We start from the raw sequence: 22,911 nt of genomic DNA, 5'->3' as shown, positions 1-22,911 counted from the left end.
AACTTAAAACAGACTAAAATAGCGTGCCAAGACACGCCATAGCAAAGAATGTGGCAATAAAAGGTGAAAACATCAAAATAATGCATGTCGATAAAATGACCGAAAAGGCAAGGCTATAGTATGGCAAAAACGTCAAAATATGACATGTCCCAAAAACAGCGGAAAACAACTTAAAACAGACTAAAATAGCGTACAAGACACGCCATAGCAAAGAATGTGGCAATAAAAGGTGAAAACATCAAAATAATGCATGTCGATAAAATGACCGAAAAGGCAAGGCTATAGTATGGCAAAAACGTCAAAATATGACATGTCCCAAAAACAGCGGAAAACAACTTAAAACAGACTAAAATAGCGTGCCAAGACACGCCATAGCAAAGAATTTTGCAAAAACGACCAAAAACACCAAAATAATACATCTCCAAAAAATGACCGAAAAGGCAAGGCTATAGTATGGCAAAAACGTCAAAATATGACATGTCCCAAAAACAGCGGAAAACAACTGAAAACAGAATTAAATAGCATGCCAAGACATGCCATAGCAAAGAATGTTGCAATAAAAGGTAAAAACATCAAAATAATGGATGTCGAAAAAATGACCGAAAAGGCAAGGCTATAGTATGGCAAAAACGTCAAAATATGACATGTACCAAAAAATGCTGAAAACACCACAAAACAGAATTAAATAGCGTGCCAAAACACGACATAGCAAAGAATTTTGTAAAACAAACAAAAAACACCAAAATAATGCATGTCGAAAAAATGATCAAAAGGCAAGGCTATAGTATGGCAAAAGTGTCAAAATATGACATGTCCCAAAAACAGCTAAAAACACTTTAAAACAGCATTAAATAGCGTGCCAAGACATGCCATGGCAAAGAATTTTGTAAAAACGAACAAAAACACCCAAATAATGCATGTCCAAAAAATGACCGAAAAGGCAAGGCTATAGTATGGCAAAAAAGTCAAAATATGACATGTCCCAAAAACAGCTGAAAACACTTTAAAACAGCATTAAATAAGCGTACAAGACATGCCATGGCAAAGAATTTTGTAAAAACGAACAAAACACCAAAATAATGCATGTCCAAAAAATGACCGAAAAGGCAAGGCTATAGTATGGCAAAAAAGTCAAAACATGACATGTCCCAAAAACAGCGGAAAACAACTTAACACAGACTAAAATAGCGTGCCAAGACACGCCATAGCAAAGAATGTGGCAATAAAAGGTGAAAACATCAAAATAATGCATGTCGATAAAAAATGACCGAAAAGGCAAGGCTATAGTATGGCAAAAACGTCAAAATATGACATGTCCCAAAAACAGCGGAAAACAACTTAAAACAGACTAAAATAGTGTGCCAAGACACGCCATAGCAAAGAATGTGGCAATAAAAGGTGAAAACATCAAAATAATGCATGTCGATAAAATGACCGAAAAGGCAAGGCTATAGTATGGCAAAAACGTCAAAATATGACATGTCCCAAAAACAGCGGAAAACAACTGAAAACAGCATTAAATAGCGTGCCAAGACATGCCATAGCAAAGAATGTTGCAATAAAAGGTAAAAACATCAAAATAATGGATGTCGAAAAAATGACCAAAAAGGCAAGGCTATAGTATGGCAAAAGTGTCAAAATATGACATGTACCAAAAAATGCTGAAAACGCCACAAAACAGCATTAAATAGCGTGCCAAAACACACCATAGCTAAGAATTTTGTAAAAACAAACAAAAACACCAAAATAATGCATGTCGAAAAAATGATCGAAAAGGCAAGGCTATAGTATGGCAAAAATGTCAAAATATGACATGTCCCAAAAACAGCTGAAAACACTTTAAAACAGCATTAAATAGCGTGCCAAGACATGCCATGGCAAAGAATTTTGTAAAAACGAACAAAAACACCAAAATAATGCATGTCCAAAAAATGACCGAAAAGGCAAGGCTATAGTATGGCAAAAAAGTCAAAATATGACATGTCCCAAAAACAGCTGAAAACACTTTAAAACAGCATTAAATAGCGTGCCAAGACATGCCATGGCAAAGAATTTTGTAAAAACGAACAAAAACACCAAAATAATGCATGTCCAAAAAATGACCGAAAAGGCAAGGCTATAGTATGGCAAAAAAGTCAAAACATGACATGTCCCAAAAACAGCGGAAAACAACTTAACACAGACTAAAATAGCGTGCCAAGACACGCCATAGCAAAGAATGTGGCAATAAAAGGTGAAAACATCAAAATAATGCATGTCGATAAAATGACCGAAAAGGCAAGGCTATAGTATGGCAAAAACGTCAAAATATGACATGTCCCAAAAACAGCGGAAAACAACTTAAAACAGACTAAAATAGTGTGCCAAGACACGCCATAGCAAAGAATGTGGCAATAAAAGGTGAAAACATCAAAATAATGCATGTCGATAAAATGACCGAAAAGGCAAGGCTATAGTATGGCAAAAACGTCAAAATATGACATGTCCCAAAAACAGCGGAAAACAACTGAAAACAGCATTAAATAGCATGCCAAGACATGCCATAGCAAAGAATGTTGCAATAAAAGGTAAGAACATCAAAATAATGGATGTCGAAAAAATGACCGAAAAGGCAAGGCTATAGTATGGCAAAAACGTCAAAATATGACATGTACCAAAAAATGCTGAAAACACCACAAAACAGCATTAAATAGCGTGCCAAAACACACCATAGCTAAGAATTTTGTAAAAACAAACAAAAACACCAAAATAATGCATGTCGAAAAAATGATCGAAAAGGCAAGGCTATAGTATGGCAAAAATGTCAAAATATGACATGTCCCAAAAACAGCGGAAAACAACTTAAAACAGACTAAAATAGTGTGCCAAGACACGCCATAGCAAAGAATGTGGAAATAAAAGGTGAAAACATCAAAATAATGCATGTCGATAAAATGACCGAAAAGGCAAGGCTATAGTATGGCAAAAACGTCAAAATATGACGTCCCAAAAACAGCGGAAAACAACTTAAAACAGACTAAAATAGCGTGCCAAGACACGCCATAGCAAAGAATGTGGCAATAAAAGGTGAAAACATCAAAATAATGCATGTCGAAAAAATGACCAAAAAGGCAAGGCTATAGTATGGCAAAAATATCAAAATATGACATGTCCCAAAAACAGCGGAAAACAACTTAAAACAGACTAAAATAGCGTGCCAAGACACGCCATAGCAAAGAATGTGGCAATAAAAGGTGAAAACATCAAAATAATGCATGTCGATAAAATGACCGAAAAGGCAAGGCTATAGTATGGCAAAACAGTCAAAACATGACATGTCCCAAAAACAGCGGAAAACAACTTAACACAGACTAAAATAGTGTGCCAAGACACGCCATAGCAAAGAATGTGGCAATAAAAGGTGAAAACATCAAAATAATGCATGTCGATAAAATGACCGAAAAGGCAAGGCTATAGTATGGCAAAAACGTCAAAATATGACATGTCCCAAAAACAGCGGAAAACAACTTAAAACAGACTAAAATAGTGTGCCAAGACACGCCATAGCAAAGAATGTGGCAATAAAAGGTGAAAACATCAAAATAATGCATGTCGATAAAATGACCGAAAAGGCAAGGCTATAGTATGGCAAAAACGTCAAAATATGACATGTCCCAAAAACAGCGGAAAACAACTTAAAACAGACTAAAATAGCGTGCCAAGACACGCCATAGCAAAGAATGTGGCAATAAAAGGTGAAAACATCAAAATAATGCATGTCGAAAAAATGACCAAAAAGGCAAGGCTATAGTATGGCAAAAATGTCAAAATATGACATGTCCCAAAAACAGCGGAAAACAACTTAAAACAGACTAAAATAGCGTGCCAAGACACGCCATAGCAAAGAATTTTGCAAAAACGACCAAAAACACCAAAATAATACATCTCCAAAAAATGACCGAAAAGGCAAGGCTATAGTATGGCAAAAACGTCAAAATATGACATGTCCCAAAAACAGCGGAAAACAACTGAAAACAGCATTAAATAGCATGCCAAGACATGCCATAGCAAAGAATGTTGCAATAAAAGGTAAGAACATCAAAATAATGGATGTCGAAAAAATGACCGAAAAGGCAAGGCTATAGTATGGCAAAAACGTCAAAATATGACATGTACCAAAAAATGCTGAAAACACCACAAAACAGCATTAAATAGCGTGCCAAAACACACCATAGCTAAGAATTTTGTAAAAACAAACAAAAACACCAAAATAATGCATGTCGAAAAAATGATCGAAAAGGCAAGGCTATAGTATGGCAAAAATGTCAAAATATGACATGTCCCAAAAACAGCGGAAAACAACTTAAAACAGACTAAAATAGTGTGCCAAGACACGCCATAGCAAAGAATGTGGCAATAAAAGGTGAAAACATCAAAATAATGCATGTCGATAAAATGACCGAAAAGGCAAGGCTATAGTATGGCAAAAACGTCAAAATATGACGTCCCAAAAACAGCGGAAAACAACTTAAAACAGACTACAATAGCGTGCCAAGACACGCCATAGCAAAGAATGTGGCAATAAAAGGTGAAAACATCAAAATAATGCATGTCGAAAAAATGACCAAAAAGGCAAGGCTATAGTATGGCAAAAATATCAAAATATGACATGTCCCAAAAAACAGCGGAAAACAACTTAAAACAGACTAAAATAGCGTGCCAAGACACGCCATAGCAAAGAATGTGGCAATAAAAGGTGAAAACATCAAAATAATGCATGTCGATAAAATGACCGAAAAGGCAAGGCTATAGTATGGCAAAAACGTCAAAATATGACATGTACCAAAAAATGCTGAAAACACCACAAAACAGCATTAAATAGCGTGCCAAAACACACCATAGCTAAGAATTTTGTAAAAACAAACAAAAACACCAAAATAATGCATGTCGAAAAAATGATCGAAAAGGCAAGGCTATAGTATGGCAAAAACGTCAAAATATGACATGTCCCAAAAACAGCGGAAAACAACTTAAAACAGACTAAAATAGCGTGCCAAGACACGCCATAGCAAAGAATTTTGCAAAAACGACCAAAAACACCAAAATAATACATCTCCAAAAAATGACCGAAAAGGCAAGGCTATAGTATGGCAAAAACGTCAAAATATGACATGTCCCAAAAACAGCGGAAAACAACTGAAAACAGCATTAAATAGCGTGCCAAGACATGCCATAGCAAAGAATGTTGCAATAAAAGGTAAAAACATCAAAATAATGTATGTCGAAAAAATGACCGAAAAGGCAAGGCTATAGTATGGCAAAAAACGTCAAAATATGACATGTACCAAAAATGCTGAAAACACCACAAAACAGCATTAAATAGCGTGCCAAAACACACCATAGCTAAGAATTTTGTAAAAACAAACAAAAACACCAAAATAATGCATGTCGAAAAAATGATCGAAAAGGCAAGGCTATAGTATGGCAAAAATGTCAAAATATGACATGTCCCAAAAACAGCGGAAAACAACTTAAAACAGACTAAAATAGTGTGCCAAGACACGCCATAGCAAAGAATGTGGCAATAAAAGGTGAAAACATCAAAATAATGCATGTCGATAAAATGACCGAAAAGGCAAGGCTATAGTATGGCAAAAACGTCAAAATATGACATGTCCCAAAAACAGCGGAAAACAACTTAAAACAGACTAAAATAAGCGTAACAAGACAAGCCATAGCAAAGAATGTGGCAATAAAAGGTGAAAACATCAAAATAATGCATGTCGAAAAAATGACCAAAAAGGCAAGGCTATAGTATGGCAAAAATGTCAAAATATGACATGTCCCAAAAACAGCGGAAAACAACTTAAAACAGACTAAAATAGCGTGCCAAGACACGCCATAGCAAAGAATGTGGCAATAAAAGGTGAAAACATCAAAATAATGCATGTCGATAAAATGACCGAAAAGGCAAGGCTATAGTATGGCAAAAACGTCAAAATATGACATGTACCAAAAAATGCTGAAAACACCACAAAACAGCATTAAATAGCGTGCCAAAACACACCATAGCTAAGAATTTTGTAAAAACAAACAAAAACACCAAAATAATGCATGTCGAAAAAATGATCGAAAAGGCAAGGCTATAGTATGGCAAAAACGTCAAAATATGACATGTCCCAAAAACAGCGGAAAACAACTTAAAACAGACTACAATAGCGTGCCAAGACACGCCATAGCAAAGAATGTGGCAATAAAAGGTGAAAACATCAAAATAATGCATGTCGATAAAATGACCGAAAAGGCAAGGCTATAGTATGGCAAAAACGTCAAAATATGACATGTCCCAAAAACAGCGGAAAACAACTAAAAACAGACTAAAATAGCGTGCCAAGACACGCCATAGCAAAGAATGTGGCAATAAAAGGTGAAAACATCAAAATAATGCATGTCGAAAAAATGTCGAAAAAATGACCAAAAAGGCAAGGCTATAGTATGGCAAAAACGTCAAAATATGACATGTCCCAAAAACAGCTGAAAACACTTCAAAACAGCATTAAATAGCGTGCCAAGACACGCCATAGCAAAGAGCTTTGCAAAAATGACCTAAAACACCAAAATAATGCATGTCCAAAAAATGACCGAAAAGGCAAGGCTATAGTATGGCAAAAACGTCAAAATATGACATGTCCCAAAAACAGTGGAACAGACATTAAAACAGCCTAAAATAGGGTGCCAAGACACGCCATAGCAAAGAATGTGGCAATAAAAGGTGAAAACATCAAAATAATGCATGTCGATAAAATGACCGAAAAGGCAAGGCTATAGTATGGCAAAAACGTCAAAATATGACATGTCCCAAAAACAGCGGAAAACAACTTAAAACAGACTAAAATAGCGTGCCAAGACACGCCATAGCAAAGAATGTGGCAATAAAAGGTGAAAACATCAAAATAATGCATGTCGAAAAAATGTCGAAAAAATGACCAAAAAGGCAAGGCTATAGTATGGCAAAAACGTCAAAATATGACATGTCCCAAAAACAGCTGAAAACACTTCAAAACAGCATTAAATAGCGTGCCAAGACACGCCATAGCAAAGAGCTTTGCAAAAATGACCTAAAACACCAAAATAATGCATGTCCAAAAAATGACCGAAAAGGCAAGGCTATAGTATGGCAAAAACGTCAAAATATGACATGTCCCAAAAACAGTGGAACAGACATTAAAACAGCCTAAAATAGGGTGCCAAGACACGCCATAGCAAAGAATGTTGCAATAAAAGGTAAAAACATCAAAATAATGGATGTCGAAAAAATGACTGAAAAGGCAAGGCTATAGTATGGCAAAAAAGTTAAAATATGACATTTCCCAAAAACAGCAGAAAACAACTTAAAACAGACTAAAATAGTGTGCCAAGACACGCCATAGCAAAGAATGTGGCAATAAAAGGTGAAAACATCAAAATAATGCATGTCGAAAAAATGACCAAAAAGGCAAGGCTATAGTATGGCAAAAATGTCAAAATATGACATGTACCAAAAAAATGCTGAAAACACCTCAAAACAGCATTAAATAGTGTGCCAAAACACACCATAGCTAAGAATTTTGCAAAAACGACCAAAAACACCAAAATAATGCATGTCAAAAAAATGATCAAAAAGGCAAGGCTATAGTATGGCAAAAACGTCAAAATATGACATGTCCCAAAAACAGCTGAAAACACTTTAAAACAGCATTAAATAGCGTGCCAAGACACGCCATGGCAAAGAATGTTGCAATAAAAGGTAAAAACATCAAAATAATGCATGTCGAAAAAATGACCGAAAAGGCAAGGCTATAGTATGGCAAAAACGTCAAAATATGACATGTACCAAAAAATGCTGAAACACCTCAAAACAGCATTAAATAGCGTGCTAAAGCACACCATAGCAAAGAGCTTTGCAAAAATGACCTAAAACACCAAAATAATGCATGTCCAAAAAATGACTGAAAAGGCAAGGCTATAGTATGGCAAAAACGTCAAAATATGACATGTCCCAAAAACAGCGGAAAACAACTTAAAACAGACTAAAATAGTGTGCCAAGACACGCCATGGCAAATAATTTTGTAATAACGAACAAAAACATCAAAATAATGCATGTCGATAAAATGACCGAAAAGGCAAGGCTATAGTATGGCAAAAATGTCAAAATATGACATGTACCAAAAAATGCTGAAAACACCTCAAAACAGCATTAAATAGCGTGCCAAGACACGCCATAGCAAAGAATGTTGCAATAAAAAGTAAAAACATCAAAATCATGCATGTCAAAAATTTGACCGAAAAAGCAAGGCTATAGTATGGCAAAAATATCAAAAAATAACATGTCCGAAAAACAGCTGAAAACACTTTAAAACAGCATTAAATAGCTGCCAAGACACGCCATAGCAAAGAATGTGGCAATAAAAGGTGAAAACATCAAAATAATGCATGTCGAAAAAATGACCAAAAAGGCAAGGCTATAGTATGGCAAAAACGTCAAAATATGACATGTACCAAAAAATGCTGAAAACACCTCAAAACAGCATTAAATAGTGTGCCAAAACACACCATAGCTAAGAATTTTGCAAAAACGAACAAAAACACCAAAATAATGCATGTCCAAAAAATGATCAAAAAGGCAAGGCTATAGTATGGCAAAAACGTCAAAATATGACATGTCCCAAAAACAGCGGAAAACAACTGAAAACAGCATTAAATAGCGTGCCAAGACATGCCATAGCAAAGAATGTTGCAATAAAAGGTAAAAACATCAAAATAATGTATGTCGAAAAAATGACCGAAAAGGCAAGGCTATAGTATGGCAAAAATGTCAAAATATGACATGTACCAAAAAATGCTGAAAACGCCACAAAACAGCATTAAATAGCGTGCCAAAACACACCATAGCTAAGAATTTTGTAAAAACAAATAAAAACACCAAAATAATGCATGTCGAAAAAATAACCGAAAAGGCAAGGCTATAGTATGGCAAAAGTGACAAAATATGACATTTCCCAAAAACAGCGGAAAACACCTTAAAACAGCATTAAATAGCGTGCCAAGACACGCCATAGCAAAGAATGTTGCAATAAAAGGTCAAAGCATCAAAATAATGCATGTCGAAAAAATGACCGAAAAGGCAAGGCTATAGTATAGCAAAAATGTCAAAATATGACATGTACCAAAAAAATGCTGAAAACACCTCAAAACAGCATTAAATAGTGTGCCAAAACACACCATAGCTAAGGATTTTGCAAAAACGACCAAAAACACCAAAATAATGCATGTCAAAAAAATGATCAAAAAGGCAAGGCTATAGTATGGCAAAAACGTCAAAATATGACATGTCCCAAAAACAGCTGAAAACACTTTAAAACAGCATTAAATAGCGTGCCAAGACACGCCATGGCAAAGAATGTTGCAATAAAAGGTAAAAACATCAAAATAATGCATGTCGAAAAAATGACCGAAAAGGCAAGGCTATAGTATGGCAAAAACGTCAAAATATGACATGTACCAAAAAATGCTGAAACACCTCAAAACAGCATTAAATAGCGTGCTAAAGCACACCATAGCAAAGAGCTTTGCAAAAATGACCTAAAACACCAAAATAATGCATGTCCAAAAAATGACTGAAAAGGCAAGGCTATAGTATGGCAAAAACGTCAAAATATGACATGTCCCAAAAACAGCGGAAAACAACTTAAAACAGACTAAAATAGTGTGCCAAGACACGCCATGGCAAATAATTTTGTAATAACGAACAAAAACATCAAAATAATGCATGTCGATAAAATGACCGAAAAGGCAAGGCTATAGTATGGCAAAAATGTCAAAATATGACATGTACCAAAAAATGCTGAAAACGCCACAAAACAACATTAAATAGCGTACAAGACACGCCATAGCAAAGAATGTTGCAATAAAAAGTAAAAACATCAAAATCATGCATGTCAAAAATTTGACCGAAAAAGCAAGGCTATAGTATGGCAAAAATATCAAAAAATAACATGTCCGAAAAACAGCTGAAAACACTTTAAAACAGCATTAAATAGCGCGCCAAGACACGCCATAGCAAAGAATGTTGCAATAAAAGGTAAAAACATCAAAATAATGCATGTCGAAAAAATGACCAAAAAGGCAAGGCTATAGTATGGCAAAAACGTCAAAATATGACATGTCCCAAAAAAATGCTGAAAACACCTCAAAACAGCATTAAATAGTGTGCCAAAACACACCATAGCTAAGAATTTTGCAAAAACGAACAAAAACACCAAAATAATGCATGTCAAAAAAATGATCAAAAAGGCAAGGCTATAGTATGGCAAAAACGTCAAAATATGACATGTCCCAAAAACAGCGGAAAACAACTGAAAACAGCATTAAATAGCGTGCCAAGACATGCCATAGCAAAGAATGTTGCAATAAAAGGTAAAAACATCAAAATAATGTATGTCGAAAAATGACCCGAAAAGGCAAGGCTATAGTATGGCAAAAGTGTCAAAATATGACATGTACCAAAAAATGCTGAAAACGCCACAAAACAGCATTAAATAGCGTGCCAAAACACACCATAGCTAAGAATTTTGTAAAAACAAATAAAAACACCAAAATAATGCATGTCGAAAAAATGACCGAAAAGGCAAGGCTATAGTATGGCAAAAAAGTTAAAATATGACATTTCCCAAAAACAGCGGAAAACACCTTAAAACAGCATTAAATAGCGTGCCAAGACACGCCATAGCAAAGAATGTTGCAATAAAAGGTCAAAGCATCAAAATAATGCATGTCGAAAAAATGACCGAAAAGGCAAGGCTATAGTATGGCAAAAACGTCAAAATATGACATGTCCCAAAAAAATGCTGAAAACACCTCAAAACAGCATTAAATAGTGTGCCAAAACACACCATAGCTAAGAATTTTGCAAAAACGACCAAAAACACCAAAATAATGCATGTCAAAAAAATGATCAAAAAGGCAAGGCTATAGTATGGCAAAAACGTCAAAATATGACATGTCCCAAAAACAGCTGAAAACACTTTAAAACAGCATTAAATAGCGTGCCAAGACACGCCATGGCAAAGAATGTTGCAATAAAAGGTAAAAACATCAAAATAATGCATGTCGAAAAATGACCGAAAAGGCAAGGCTATAGTATGGCAAAAACGTCAAAATATGACATGTACCAAAAAATGCTGAAACACCTCAAAACAGCATTAAATAGCGTGCTAAAGCACACCATAGCAAAGAGCTTTGCAAAAATGACCTAAAACACCAAAATAATGCATGTCCAAAAAATGACTGAAAAGGCAAGGCTATAGTATGGCAAAAACGTCAAAATATGACATGTCCCAAAAACAGCGGAAAACAACTTAAAACAGACTAAAATAGTGTGCCAAGACACGCCATGGCAAATAATTTTGTAATAACGAACAAAAACATCAAAATAATGCATGTCGATAAAATGACCGAAAAGGCAAGGCTATAGTATGGCAAAAATGTCAAAATATGACATGTACCAAAAAATGCTGAAAACACCTCAAAACAGCATTAAATAGCGTGCCAAGACACGCCATAGCAAAGAATGTTGCAATAAAAAGTAAAAACATCAAAATCATGCATGTCAAAAATTTGACCGAAAAAGCAAGGCTATAGTATGGCAAAAATATCAAAAAATAACATGTCCGAAAAACAGCTGAAAACACTTTAAAACAGCATTAAATAGCGCGCCAAGACACGCCATAGCAAAGAATGTTGCAATAAAAGGTAAAAACATCAAAATAATGCATGTCGAAAAAATGACCAAAAAGGCAAGGCTATAGTATGGCAAAAACGTCAAAATATGACATGTCCCAAAAAAATGCTGAAAACACCTCAAAACAGCATTAAATAGTGTGCCAAAACACACCATAGCTAAGAATTTTGCAAAGACGAACAAAAACACCAAAATAATGCATGTCAAAAAAATGATCAAAAAGGCAAGGCTATAGTATGGCAAAAACGTCAAAATATGACATGTCCCAAAAACAGCTGAAAACAACTGAAAACAGCATTAAATAGCGTACAAGACATGCCATAGCAAAGAATGTTGCAATATAAGGTAAAAACATCAAAATAATGTATGTTGAAAAAATGACCGAAAAGGCAAGGCTATAGTATGGCAAAAATGTCAAAATATGACATGTACCAAAAAATGCTGAAAACGCCACAAAACAGCATTAAATAGCGTGCCAAAACACACCATAGGTAAGAATTTTGTAAAAACAAATAAAAACACCAAAATAATGCATGTCGAAAAAATGACCGAAAAGGCAAGGCTATAGTATGGCAAAAAAGTTAAAATATGACATTTCCCAAAAACAGCGGAAAACACCTTAAAACAGCATTAAATCGCGTGCCAAGACACGCCATAGCAAAGAATGTTGCAATAAAAGGTCAAAGCATCAAAATAATGCATGTCGAAAAAATGACCGAAAAGGCAAGGCTATAGTATGGCAAAAACGTCAAAATATGACATGTCCCAAAAAAATGCTGAAAACACCTCAAAACAGCATTAAATAGCGTGCCAAAACACACCATAGCTAAGAATTTTGCAAAAACGACCAAAAACACCAAAATAATGCATGTCAAAAAAATGATCAAAAAGGCAAGGCTATAGTATGGCAAAAACGTCAAAATATGACATGTCCCAAAAACAGCTGAAAACACTTTAAAACAGCATTAAATAGCGTGCCAAGACACGCCATAGCAAAGAATGTTGCAATAAAAGGTAAAAACATCAAAATAATGCATGTCGAAAAAATGACCGAAAAGGCAAGGCTATAGTATGGCAAAAATGTCAAAATATGACATGTACCAAAAAATGCTGAAACACCTCAAAACAGCATTAAATAGCGTGCTAAAGCACACCATAGCAAAGAATTTTGCAAAAACGACCAAAAACACCAAAATAATGCATCTCCAAAAAATGACCGAAAAGGTATGGCAAAAACGTCAAAATATGACATGTACCAAAAACAGCTGAAAACACTTTAAAACAGCATTAAATAGCGTGCCAAAACACACCATAGCAAAGAGCTTTGCAAAAATGACCTAAAACACCAAAATAATGCATGTCCAAAAAATGACTGAAAAGGCAAGGCTATAGTATGGCAAAAACGTCAAAATATGACATGTCCCAAAAACAGCGGAAAACAACTTAAAACAGACTAAAATAGTGTGCCAAGACACGCCATGGCAAATAATTTTGTAATAACGAACAAAAACATCAAAATAATGGATGTCAAAAAAATGACCGAAAAGGCAAGGCTATAGTATGGCAAAAATGTCAAAATATGACATGTACCAAAAAATGCTGAAAACACCTCAAAACAGCATTAAATAGCGTGCCAAGACACGCCATAGCAAAGAATGTTGCAATAAAAAGTAAAAACATCAAAATCATGCATGTCGAAAATTTGACCGAAAAAGCAAGGCTATAGTATGGCAAAAATATCAAAAAATAACATGTCCGAAAAACAGCTGAAAACACTTTAAAACAGCATTAAATAGCGCGCCAAGACACGCCATAGCAAAGAATGTTGCAATAAAAGGTAAAAACATCAAAATAATGCATGTCGAAGAAATGACCGAAAAGGTAAGGTTATAGTATGGCAAAAACGTCAAAATATGACATGTCCCAAAAAATGCTGAAAACACCTTAAAAACAGCATTAAATTGCGTGTCAGGACACACCATAGCAAAGGATGTTGCAATGTTACGGACGCTGCCAAACTCCCTCCTCCTTTTGTTTGTAACCTGATTTTGGTGCTGTGCATATGTGTCTATAGGTGTAAGAGTGCTTGCGTGTGTGTGTGTGTGCGTGGTGCAAAAATTGCAGGCTGATACCGTCTACGTCTGTGGTGCTGCCAAGGAGAAGGATCTGATTGGTGCGCAGTTGCTACTCCTCAATCAGCCTACGGGAGCAGAGCACCACCACACAACCGCATAAGAAACCTGAGTCTGCCTTCAGTCGTCGCTCCGTTCGGCTGCAGAGGGACAGCCCGGTTACGTGCCTCTATGCTGTCGTTAATACCGAGGGACTCGTTTGTTAAATATTAGGCTGTGGCTGGGGCACCTGTTGTGAATTGTTAGTTCTTTAGTTTAGTTGTATTTCTGGTTTTATTAAATAATGAATTGGTTAGGATTGTTTTAATTCATTTATGGGATTTATTTAATAAAGAAACAACCTCCAACTGACAGTCGCCTTTTCTGATGTTTATTTATTGATTTAACAAATCTCATTTTCCGTTTGGCCTACACACATTCACGTTTGTAATAAATAATTTACATTTCACCAATTACAACTGGTCTCATTGTTGCTTCCCTTTTCCCCTCTTGAACCCGGTTGTAACATTCAAAAATGGCCAAAAACACCAAAATAATGCATGTCGAAAAAATGACCGAAAAGGCAAGGCTATAGTATGGCAAAAACGTCAAAATATGACATGTACCAAAAAATGCTGAAAACACCTCAAAACAGCATTAAATAGTGTGCCAAAACACACCATAGCTAAGAATTTTGCAAAAACAACCAAAAACACCAAAATAATGCATGTCGAAAAAATGATCAAAAAGGCAAGGCTATAGTATGGCAAAAACGTCAAAATATGAAATGTTCAAGAAAATGCTGAAAACACCTCAAAACAGCATTAAATAGCATGCCAAGACACGCCATAGCAAAGAATGTTGCAATAAAAGGTAAAAACATCAAAATAATGCATGTCGAAAAAATCACCGAAAAGGCAAGGCTATAGTATGACAAAAGTGTCAAAATATGACATGTACCAAAAAATGCTGAAAACTCTTCAAAACAGCATTAAATAGCGTGCCAAAACACACCATAGCTAAGAATTTTGTAAAAACGACCAAAAACACCAAAATAATGCATGTCGAAAAAATGATCGAAAAGGCAAGGCAATAGTATGGCAAAAACGTCAAAATATGACATGTACCACAAAATGCTGAAAACACCTCAAAACAGCATTAAATAGGGTGCCAAAGCACACCATAGCAAAGAATTTTGCAAAAACGACCAGAAACACCAAAATAATGCATCTCCAAAAAATGACCGAAAAGGCAAGGCTATAGTATGGCAAAAACGTCAAAATATGACATGTCCCAAAAACAGCGGAAAACACCTTAAAACAGCATTAAATAGCGTGCCAAGACACGCCATAGCAAAGAATGTTGCAATAAAAGGTCAAAGCATCAAAATAATGCATGTCGAAAAAATGACCGAAAAGGCAAGGCTATAGTATGGCAAAAACGTCAAAATATGACATGTCCCAAAAACAGCTGAAAACACTTCAAAACAGCATTAAATAGCGTGCCAAGACACACCATAGCAAAGAGCTTTGCAAAAATGACCTAAAACACCAAAATAATGCATGTCCAAAAAATGACCGAAAAGGCAAGGCTATAGTATGGCAAAAACGTCAAAATATGACATGTCCCAAAAACAGCGGAAAACAACTTAAAACAGACTAAAATAGCGTGCCAAGACACGCCATAGCAAAGAATGTGGCAATAAAAGGTGAAAACATCAAAATAATGCATGTCGAAAAAATGACCAAAAAGGCAAGGCTATAGTATGGCAAAAATGTCAGAATATGACATGTACCAAAAAAATGCTGAAAACACCTCAAAACAGCATTAAATAGCGTGCCAAAACACACCATAGCTAAGAATTTTGCAAAAACGACCAAAAACACCAAAATAATGCATGTCGAAAAAATGATCAAAAAGGCAAGGCTATAGTATGGCAAAAACGTCAAAATATGACATGTCCCAAAAACAGCGGAAAACAACTTAAAACAGCATTAAATAGCGTGCCAAGACACGCCATAGCAAAGAATGTTGCAATAAAAGGTCAAAACATCAAAATAATGCATGTCGAAAAAATGACCGAAAAGGCAAGGCTATAGTATAGCAAAAACGTCAAAATATGACATGTCCCAAAAACAGCTGAAAACACTTCAAAACAGCATTAAATAGCGTGCCAAGACACACCATAGCAAAGAGCTTTGCAAAAATGACCTAAAACACCAAAATAATGCATGTCCAAAAAATGACCGAAAAGGCAAGGCTATAGTATGGCAAAAACGTCAAAATATGACATGTCCCAAAAACAGTGGAACAGACATTAAAACAGCCTAAAATAGGGTGCCAAGACACGCCATAGCAAAGAATGTTGCAATAAAAGGTAAAAACATCAAAATAATGGATGTCGAAAAAATGACTGAAAAGGCAAGGCTATAGTATGGCAAAAATGTCAAAATATGACATGTCCCAAAAACAGCTGAAAACACCTCAAAACAGCATTAAATAGCGTGCCAAAGCACACCATAGCTAAGAATTTTGCAAAAACGACCAAAAACACCAAAATAATGCATCTCCAAAAAATGATCAAAAAGGCAAGGCTATAGTATGGCAAAAACGTCAAAATATGACATTTCCCAAAAACAGCGGAAAACACCTTAAAACAGCATTAAATAGCGTCCCAAGACACGTTATAACAAAGAATTTTGTTAAAACAAACAAAAACATTAAAATAATTCATGCCGAAAAAATGACCGAAAAGGCAAGGCTATTGTATGGCAAAAGTGTCAAAATATGACATGTCCCAAAAACAGCGTAAAACACCTCAAAACAGCATTAAATAGCGTGCCAAGACACGCCACAGCAAAGAATGTTGGAACAAAAGCCAAAAATAACATGGTATAGCTTAAAAGGCAAGGCGATTGTATAGCCAAAAATGTCAAAATACTACATAATCAAAAAACAGCTGAAAACTGCATAAAATAGCGTGCCAGCAATTTTTCAAACCTTGTATACTATGACGTGTCTATATGCTATAATAAGTTGTTTTCCTTTTTTTTTTTGGCATATCGAAATTTTAATTTTTTCAACATACTAAGGCGTTTTCAGACTTTTTTTCAACATTCTAAATTATGATGTTTTTGGCCTTTTCTTTAACATTATATACCATGATGTCTCTGAAAGACATAACAGTGTATGTCATTTTCAGTCATTTTTTTAACATGTAAAAATAAGTTGTTTTTGTATCTACTATACTGTGGCGTTTTCAGTCATTTTTTTCAGTAAGTTACATTATAACGTTTTCTGCGTTTTTTTCAACATTGTTTATCATGACGTGTCTCGTTGATGTCAAAATTTGATGTTTTTCAACTTAAGATACTATGGCGTTTTTGGCGTTTTATTCGGCATTGGTTGTGTGTGTGTTTCCACTGTGAAGTGTATGCACCAACTAGAGCTGCGCTCATAACTTCATTGTACGCTCTGCTTACAATGACAATCAACCATATTTAATCATATTTGTATTCGTACAAGCTATATTATGTCGTTTTCACCCATTTATTGGACATGTAAAAATTTGCCCTTTTTCGACATACTATACAATGTTTTTTGACGTGCTAAATTATGAGTTTTGGGCTGTTTTTTCAACATATTATAGTATGATGTGTTTCAACATACTATACTTTGATCTTTTCAGCCGTTATTTCTACGTGCTTTGTATGAGGTTTTTGACTGGTTTTCCGACATGCTACACTATGACGTGTCTCAACATCAGTGTTGGGAGTGACGCGTTAAGTAACATTTTTTAGTGTCGTGTTTGGACATTTGTTACATTACAGATGCTATATTATGGCCTGTTCCAACATGCTATACTATGACTATTTGGAAGATCAAAAACCGCGACTTTCTGTGGCGTTTTTTTGACATCCTTTACTGACTATTTTTCGTCATCAAAAACAGCGACTTATTCGGGTGATTTTTCAACATGGTATAATATGACGTGTTTCGACACACGATACTATGACAATTTTCTAAGTCAAAAACTGCTCCTTTTTCTGCCGTTTTTCCAACATGCTATAATATGATGAACTTTGGGCTATTATTATTAGAGTCATTATTCTATGACCTTTTATACTAAACTTATCACACTATGACATTTTTAATGTTTTTTTGGCATACTATACTTTATTTTTGATATTTCTTTGATTTTTTTCAATGATGTTTGGAAATTTTAAAATTATTTTTCCAGCGTCCTGTTGTGTAACATCACCCACTCTTCAATGATAATATGACGTACTGACCTTTGACATACAACACTTTAACATTTTAACTTGATTATCTTATACGGTGACACAGCTTGCTATAACACTTTGTATGATGAGAAAGATACTTTACCAGACTGAACTGTGACCTTCATTACTGTAACATCAGATAACGAAACTATTCACACAGGCTATTTTAAGAGGGTTTGCTGACATACTTTACCGTGGCACACACCACACCAACACTTTGCCCTGAAACACGACACTGTGTGTGTGTGTGTGTGTGTGTGTGTGTGTGTGTGTGTGTGTGTGTGTTGCATACCGTAGACCCAGGCAACTACTATGCATTCCCAGAATGCCTGCCACAGCAGAGTCATCCCACTGGCCGAATAGTAGTCGAACAATTGGAAGACGTACATCCCTCCCTGCAGAGAGAGAAACGGACGGCTCAGTGTTTACAACAATAAAGTGTTTGATTTACTGCAAAAATGTGATTTTTTTAATGATAATTTAATGGTTTATTTAATTAATGAATGATAAAATTATCATAATTATTATTATTATAATAATTATGTTAAAAACGATTTAAAAAAACAATAGAAAAAAAAGAGAGACAGGAAGAGTCAAACACAAATTTGAAACGAAAAAGGCCACTAATATTTGAATAAGTAATGAAAAATGTTGCACGAGTAAATGAATTGAATGGCAAAGTACATAAATACTACTGAGGATAGAAACTGACAAAATAAAAAAAAAGTGTCAATAAATAAATAAAAATGCCAAAAATTACAATATTTATTTAATTTCCCATTTATTTTTTTCATTTTATACAATTATTCAATTTTACATATCTATTTATTCATTTTTAAATTTATTTATTTAATTATTTATGCATTTATTTATGTTTTTAACCCCCTATTGGCCTTCCACTCTATTTGTTTCCTCAGATATATTTCTACAATTCTACAATTCTACAATTTCATTTAGCAGACGCTTTTATCCAAAGCGACGTACAACACAAGCAAGAATTTAGACTTAAGGAAAAAAACCCTTAGTAAGTGCAAAAGTGCTTCAGGTGTGATTGGTTACAGGTATTGCTGTCTAGTCGCAGAAGAAGTGCCCCCCTTTTTTTTTTTTTGAAACCAAAGTAATAACCAGTAGCGATCTCAGCATCTGAGATTCAACATCTCAGTATCACTACTTACGATGACAGTCAACATACAACATCACACAACTTTGTCAGTGCTAGATAATCATTAGGTGCTGGGTTTTAGACCTTCTGACTTAATTTACCCCAAAGGTCGAAGCGGAGAAGAGTCGGGTTAAGTGCCGAGGTGTTCTCGGAACAAATGAGTTTTCAGTTGTCTCTTAAAAGTAGAAAGGGACTCAGCAGATCGCACAGAGTTTGGAAGTTTGTTCCACCATTTGGGAACAACAGAAGAAAAGAGTCTGGCTAGAGATTTAGAGCCGTGCTGGGCTGGAAGCACCGGGCGTCTTCGCATGCAGAGCGTAGTGGGCGAGAAGGAGAGTAGACCTGGATCGGGGATTCCAGGTAGGCTGGAGCAGTTCTTGTGATTGTTTTGAAGCCAAGAGAAGTGCTTTGAATTTGATCCTGGCTGCCACTGGAAGCCAGTGAAGAGAAATTAGCAGCGGGGTGACATGTGCTGTTTTGGGCTGGTTGAAGACCAGACGTGCTGCTGTATTCTGGATCATCTGAAGAGGTTTGAATGAGCATGCAGGGAGGCCTGCCAGAAGAGAGTTGCAGTAGTCAATGCGTGAGATCACAAGAGCCTGAACCAGAAGCTGTGTGGCCTGTTGTGTCAGGAAGGGTCTGATCTTCCTGATGTTGTAGAGGGCATAACGGCAAGACCGAGAAACTGAGGCCACATGAACCTTAAAGGTCAGCTGGTCATCGATCACGACACCCAGGTTTCTGGCTGAGTTTGTGGGCACAAGTAGGCTCGAGTCTAGTTGGACACTGATCCGAGGCTGAACAGATGGACAAGCTGGAAAGACCATGAGTTCGGTCTTAGACAGATTTAGCTGAAGGTGGCCTTCCTTCATCCATGTGGAGATATCAGCCAGACACGCTGATATCCGAGCTGAGACCGTTCTGTCATCAGGTGGAAAGGAGAGGAAGAGCTGAGTGTCATCAGCATAGCAGTGGTAGGAGAAACCGTGGGAGCGGATCACTGCACCGAGTGAGGTGGTGTACAGAGAGAAGAGTAGGGGACCAAGCACCGACCCCTGAGGAACCCCTGTCGATAGGCCATGTGACCTAGACACCTCTCCTCGCCATGACACTCTGAAGGATCTGCCTGTGAGGTAGGACTTGAACCACAATAGGACAGAACCTGAGATGCCGAGCTCAGAGAGTGCGGAGAGGAGGATTTGATGGTTCACCGCGTCAAAGGCAGCAGACAGGTCCAGCAGCAGTAGGACAGAGGATTGACCGAGCCAGTCTCAGTGACTCAGTGACTGACAGGAGTGCAGTCTCAGTGGAGTGGTCACACCTGAAGCCAGACTGAAAGGAGTCGAGTAGGTTGTTGTTCCGCAAGTGTTCAGAGACCTGGTTAAATACTGCGCGCTCCAGTATTTTCGACAGAAATGGTAGAAGTGAGACTGGCCTGTAGTTTTCAACCTGGGCGGGGCTGAGATTAGGCTTTTTGAGCAGTGGGGTGACACGGGCTTGCTTAAAAGTAGCAGGAAAAGTGCCAGTTTTTAGGGAGGAATTGACAGTGTGAATTTAACTCTTTTTTCCTTTTCCTCCTACATTTCCACCTCCTTTGTGCCATGGGGGGGTCAACTTTTCGTTCGACATGTTTAGAAATAAAATGTTCACATTTACAAAGAAAGAGTTGGTCAGTAACTGACCTGCGTCACCATGGAGAGGTCGATAACGAAGCACAGCAAACAGCATATCGCCACAGAGATCTCCCTTCTGTAGCGATGGAGGTGTTTTCCAGGAAACAGATCCAGGATTCCGGTTACGAAACCTTCAACTCCAACAAACTGGAGACGCGCGCACACACACGCACGCACGCACGCACGCACGCACACACACACACACACACACGTACACACACACACACACACACGCGCATGCACACACGCGCGCACACACACACACACACACACACACACACACACACACAGAAAGACATAACTTTATTCATTCCCTGGAGGAAACTCACATTACAGCAACACAAGAGGCACATTAATAAATAAGTAAGAACACTGATGAACACTGTTTGCACAAATATTGACTCCGGAGGTGCAACTACAAACCCATAAATGGTCATTGTTACATTGTCAGACTAAGATCACCTTTATTGTCATTCCAAATATGCACAAAAGTGCCCATTAGAGCAATGTTTTGATGCAACTGGCTCCAAAATAGTAAAACTGCAGTAACATCATCACACATCATCACACAATAATGAAATTAAGAGCAAGCGCTGATGATGAATGGATGTGACAACATTTGAGATTTCAGTCTGCTGCAACATTTTAATGCACAAAAATGATTAAATCCAGATTATTGTTTTCAAACTGTCCATGTTGGTGACTGTTTGTCGTCTGGCTTTTGAGACGAAATCTCCAATATCTGTGCGACATCAGGGGAAGTCTCTCATGAAGACAACAGGCGGGTTTCTATCACAGATTTGTGCAAAGGCATCATGTGACCTAGAAAGTTTTACGTAGTAAAGCATTTTTCGAGTCCCTTTCCAAGAACATTTTTTGCAACATATGGGAGTATTTTCTAAATTGAAGTGTTTCTATTAGGCGTAATTTATTTTTGCAGTTTCAATTTGCTCAGTTTGCAGGTTAATGGAAAACCTGCCTGATGTAACTGACAATAATAGTGAACCTGAATAAATCTGTTTTTTTACGTATTTTTTTAAAAAAGAAAAACAACTTTAAATCAATCAAGTCAAATCTTTTTTGTGCTTGAAGTGAAGATGATGAGCAGGAATAAAAAGAGTTGATCACCTGACTGTCGAGTCCGAGCAGCAGCAGCATGAAGAAGAAGAGCGCCGCCCACAGAGGCGCCACCGGCATCAGACTGACCGCCTTCGGATACGCAATGAAGGCCAGACCTGGACCTGAAGAGACGTGCGCGCACACACACACACACACACACACACACACACACACACACACACACACACTTGTGTTATTACAGCACTCTTTAAGTCTGATGTCATACCTTTGAATTTTATGAGTTAGTTTTACTCCTCAATGTTTCATGTTTTAATTGTTTAGAGGTGTGTGCGTGTGCATGTGGTGAACACTGGAGCAGAAAATTGGAATATTCATGTTTAACAAAATGACAAATTCAGAGTCAAAAGCCCAGAATGACACCCAGAAATAATACAAGTCCTGTTTTTCTGCTCTGATGGCTGTGGGATCAAAAATGTCAGTTTGAATGGGTTTCAATGGAGCATTTTTTGACCTATATATGTATATATATATATATATATATATATATATATATATATATATATATCATATATGGGTTAATTTATCTTGTGAAACATGCAAAGATGGGCCCCTTAAGCCTTTTAAAAGGGGAGCATGTGGAGGGATGTTTCTGTTGATTGACAGGTAGGTCGTCCAATCAGCTGTGTTCGTTTTCAGAGCTGAGCCTCATGAAATAAAGATGAGTCACATGTCATGAGGTGAAAGGGCCGTCTTAAATAATCCTTCAGTTAATACTGCACGCACACACACACACACACACACACACACACTCGGTGTGTGATGTTAATACTTTAAACCATCGTA

General features: G+C 36.6%; 1 protein-coding gene across 1 annotated transcript in view; it reads right to left on the bottom strand.

Moving 5' to 3' along the window:
* The window catches only part of slc6a8 (solute carrier family 6 member 8), a 98,169-nt gene that overhangs the window by 39,853 nt on the left and 35,405 nt on the right, over positions 1-22,911 (bottom strand). Inside the window, exons 8-10 of the mRNA XM_088081558.1 lie at positions 22,117-22,229; positions 20,998-21,135; positions 18,446-18,548 (exon numbers count right to left, since the gene is read on the bottom strand). Of these exons, the coding sequence (XP_087937684.1) occupies positions 18,446-18,548; positions 20,998-21,135; positions 22,117-22,229 (354 nt within the window). The remainder of the gene's footprint in view (positions 1-18,445; positions 18,549-20,997; positions 21,136-22,116; positions 22,230-22,911) is intronic.

This window comes from Plectropomus leopardus, chromosome 9, assembly GCF_026936395.1.
Source record: "Plectropomus leopardus strain MGB_pleo_1.0 chromosome 9, ASM2693639v1, whole genome shotgun sequence".
Classification (NCBI taxonomy): domain Eukaryota; kingdom Metazoa; phylum Chordata; class Actinopteri; order Perciformes; family Serranidae; genus Plectropomus; species Plectropomus leopardus.
Note: the sequence above shows the minus strand (reverse complement) of the source record. Positions and strands in the feature narration are given on the sequence as shown.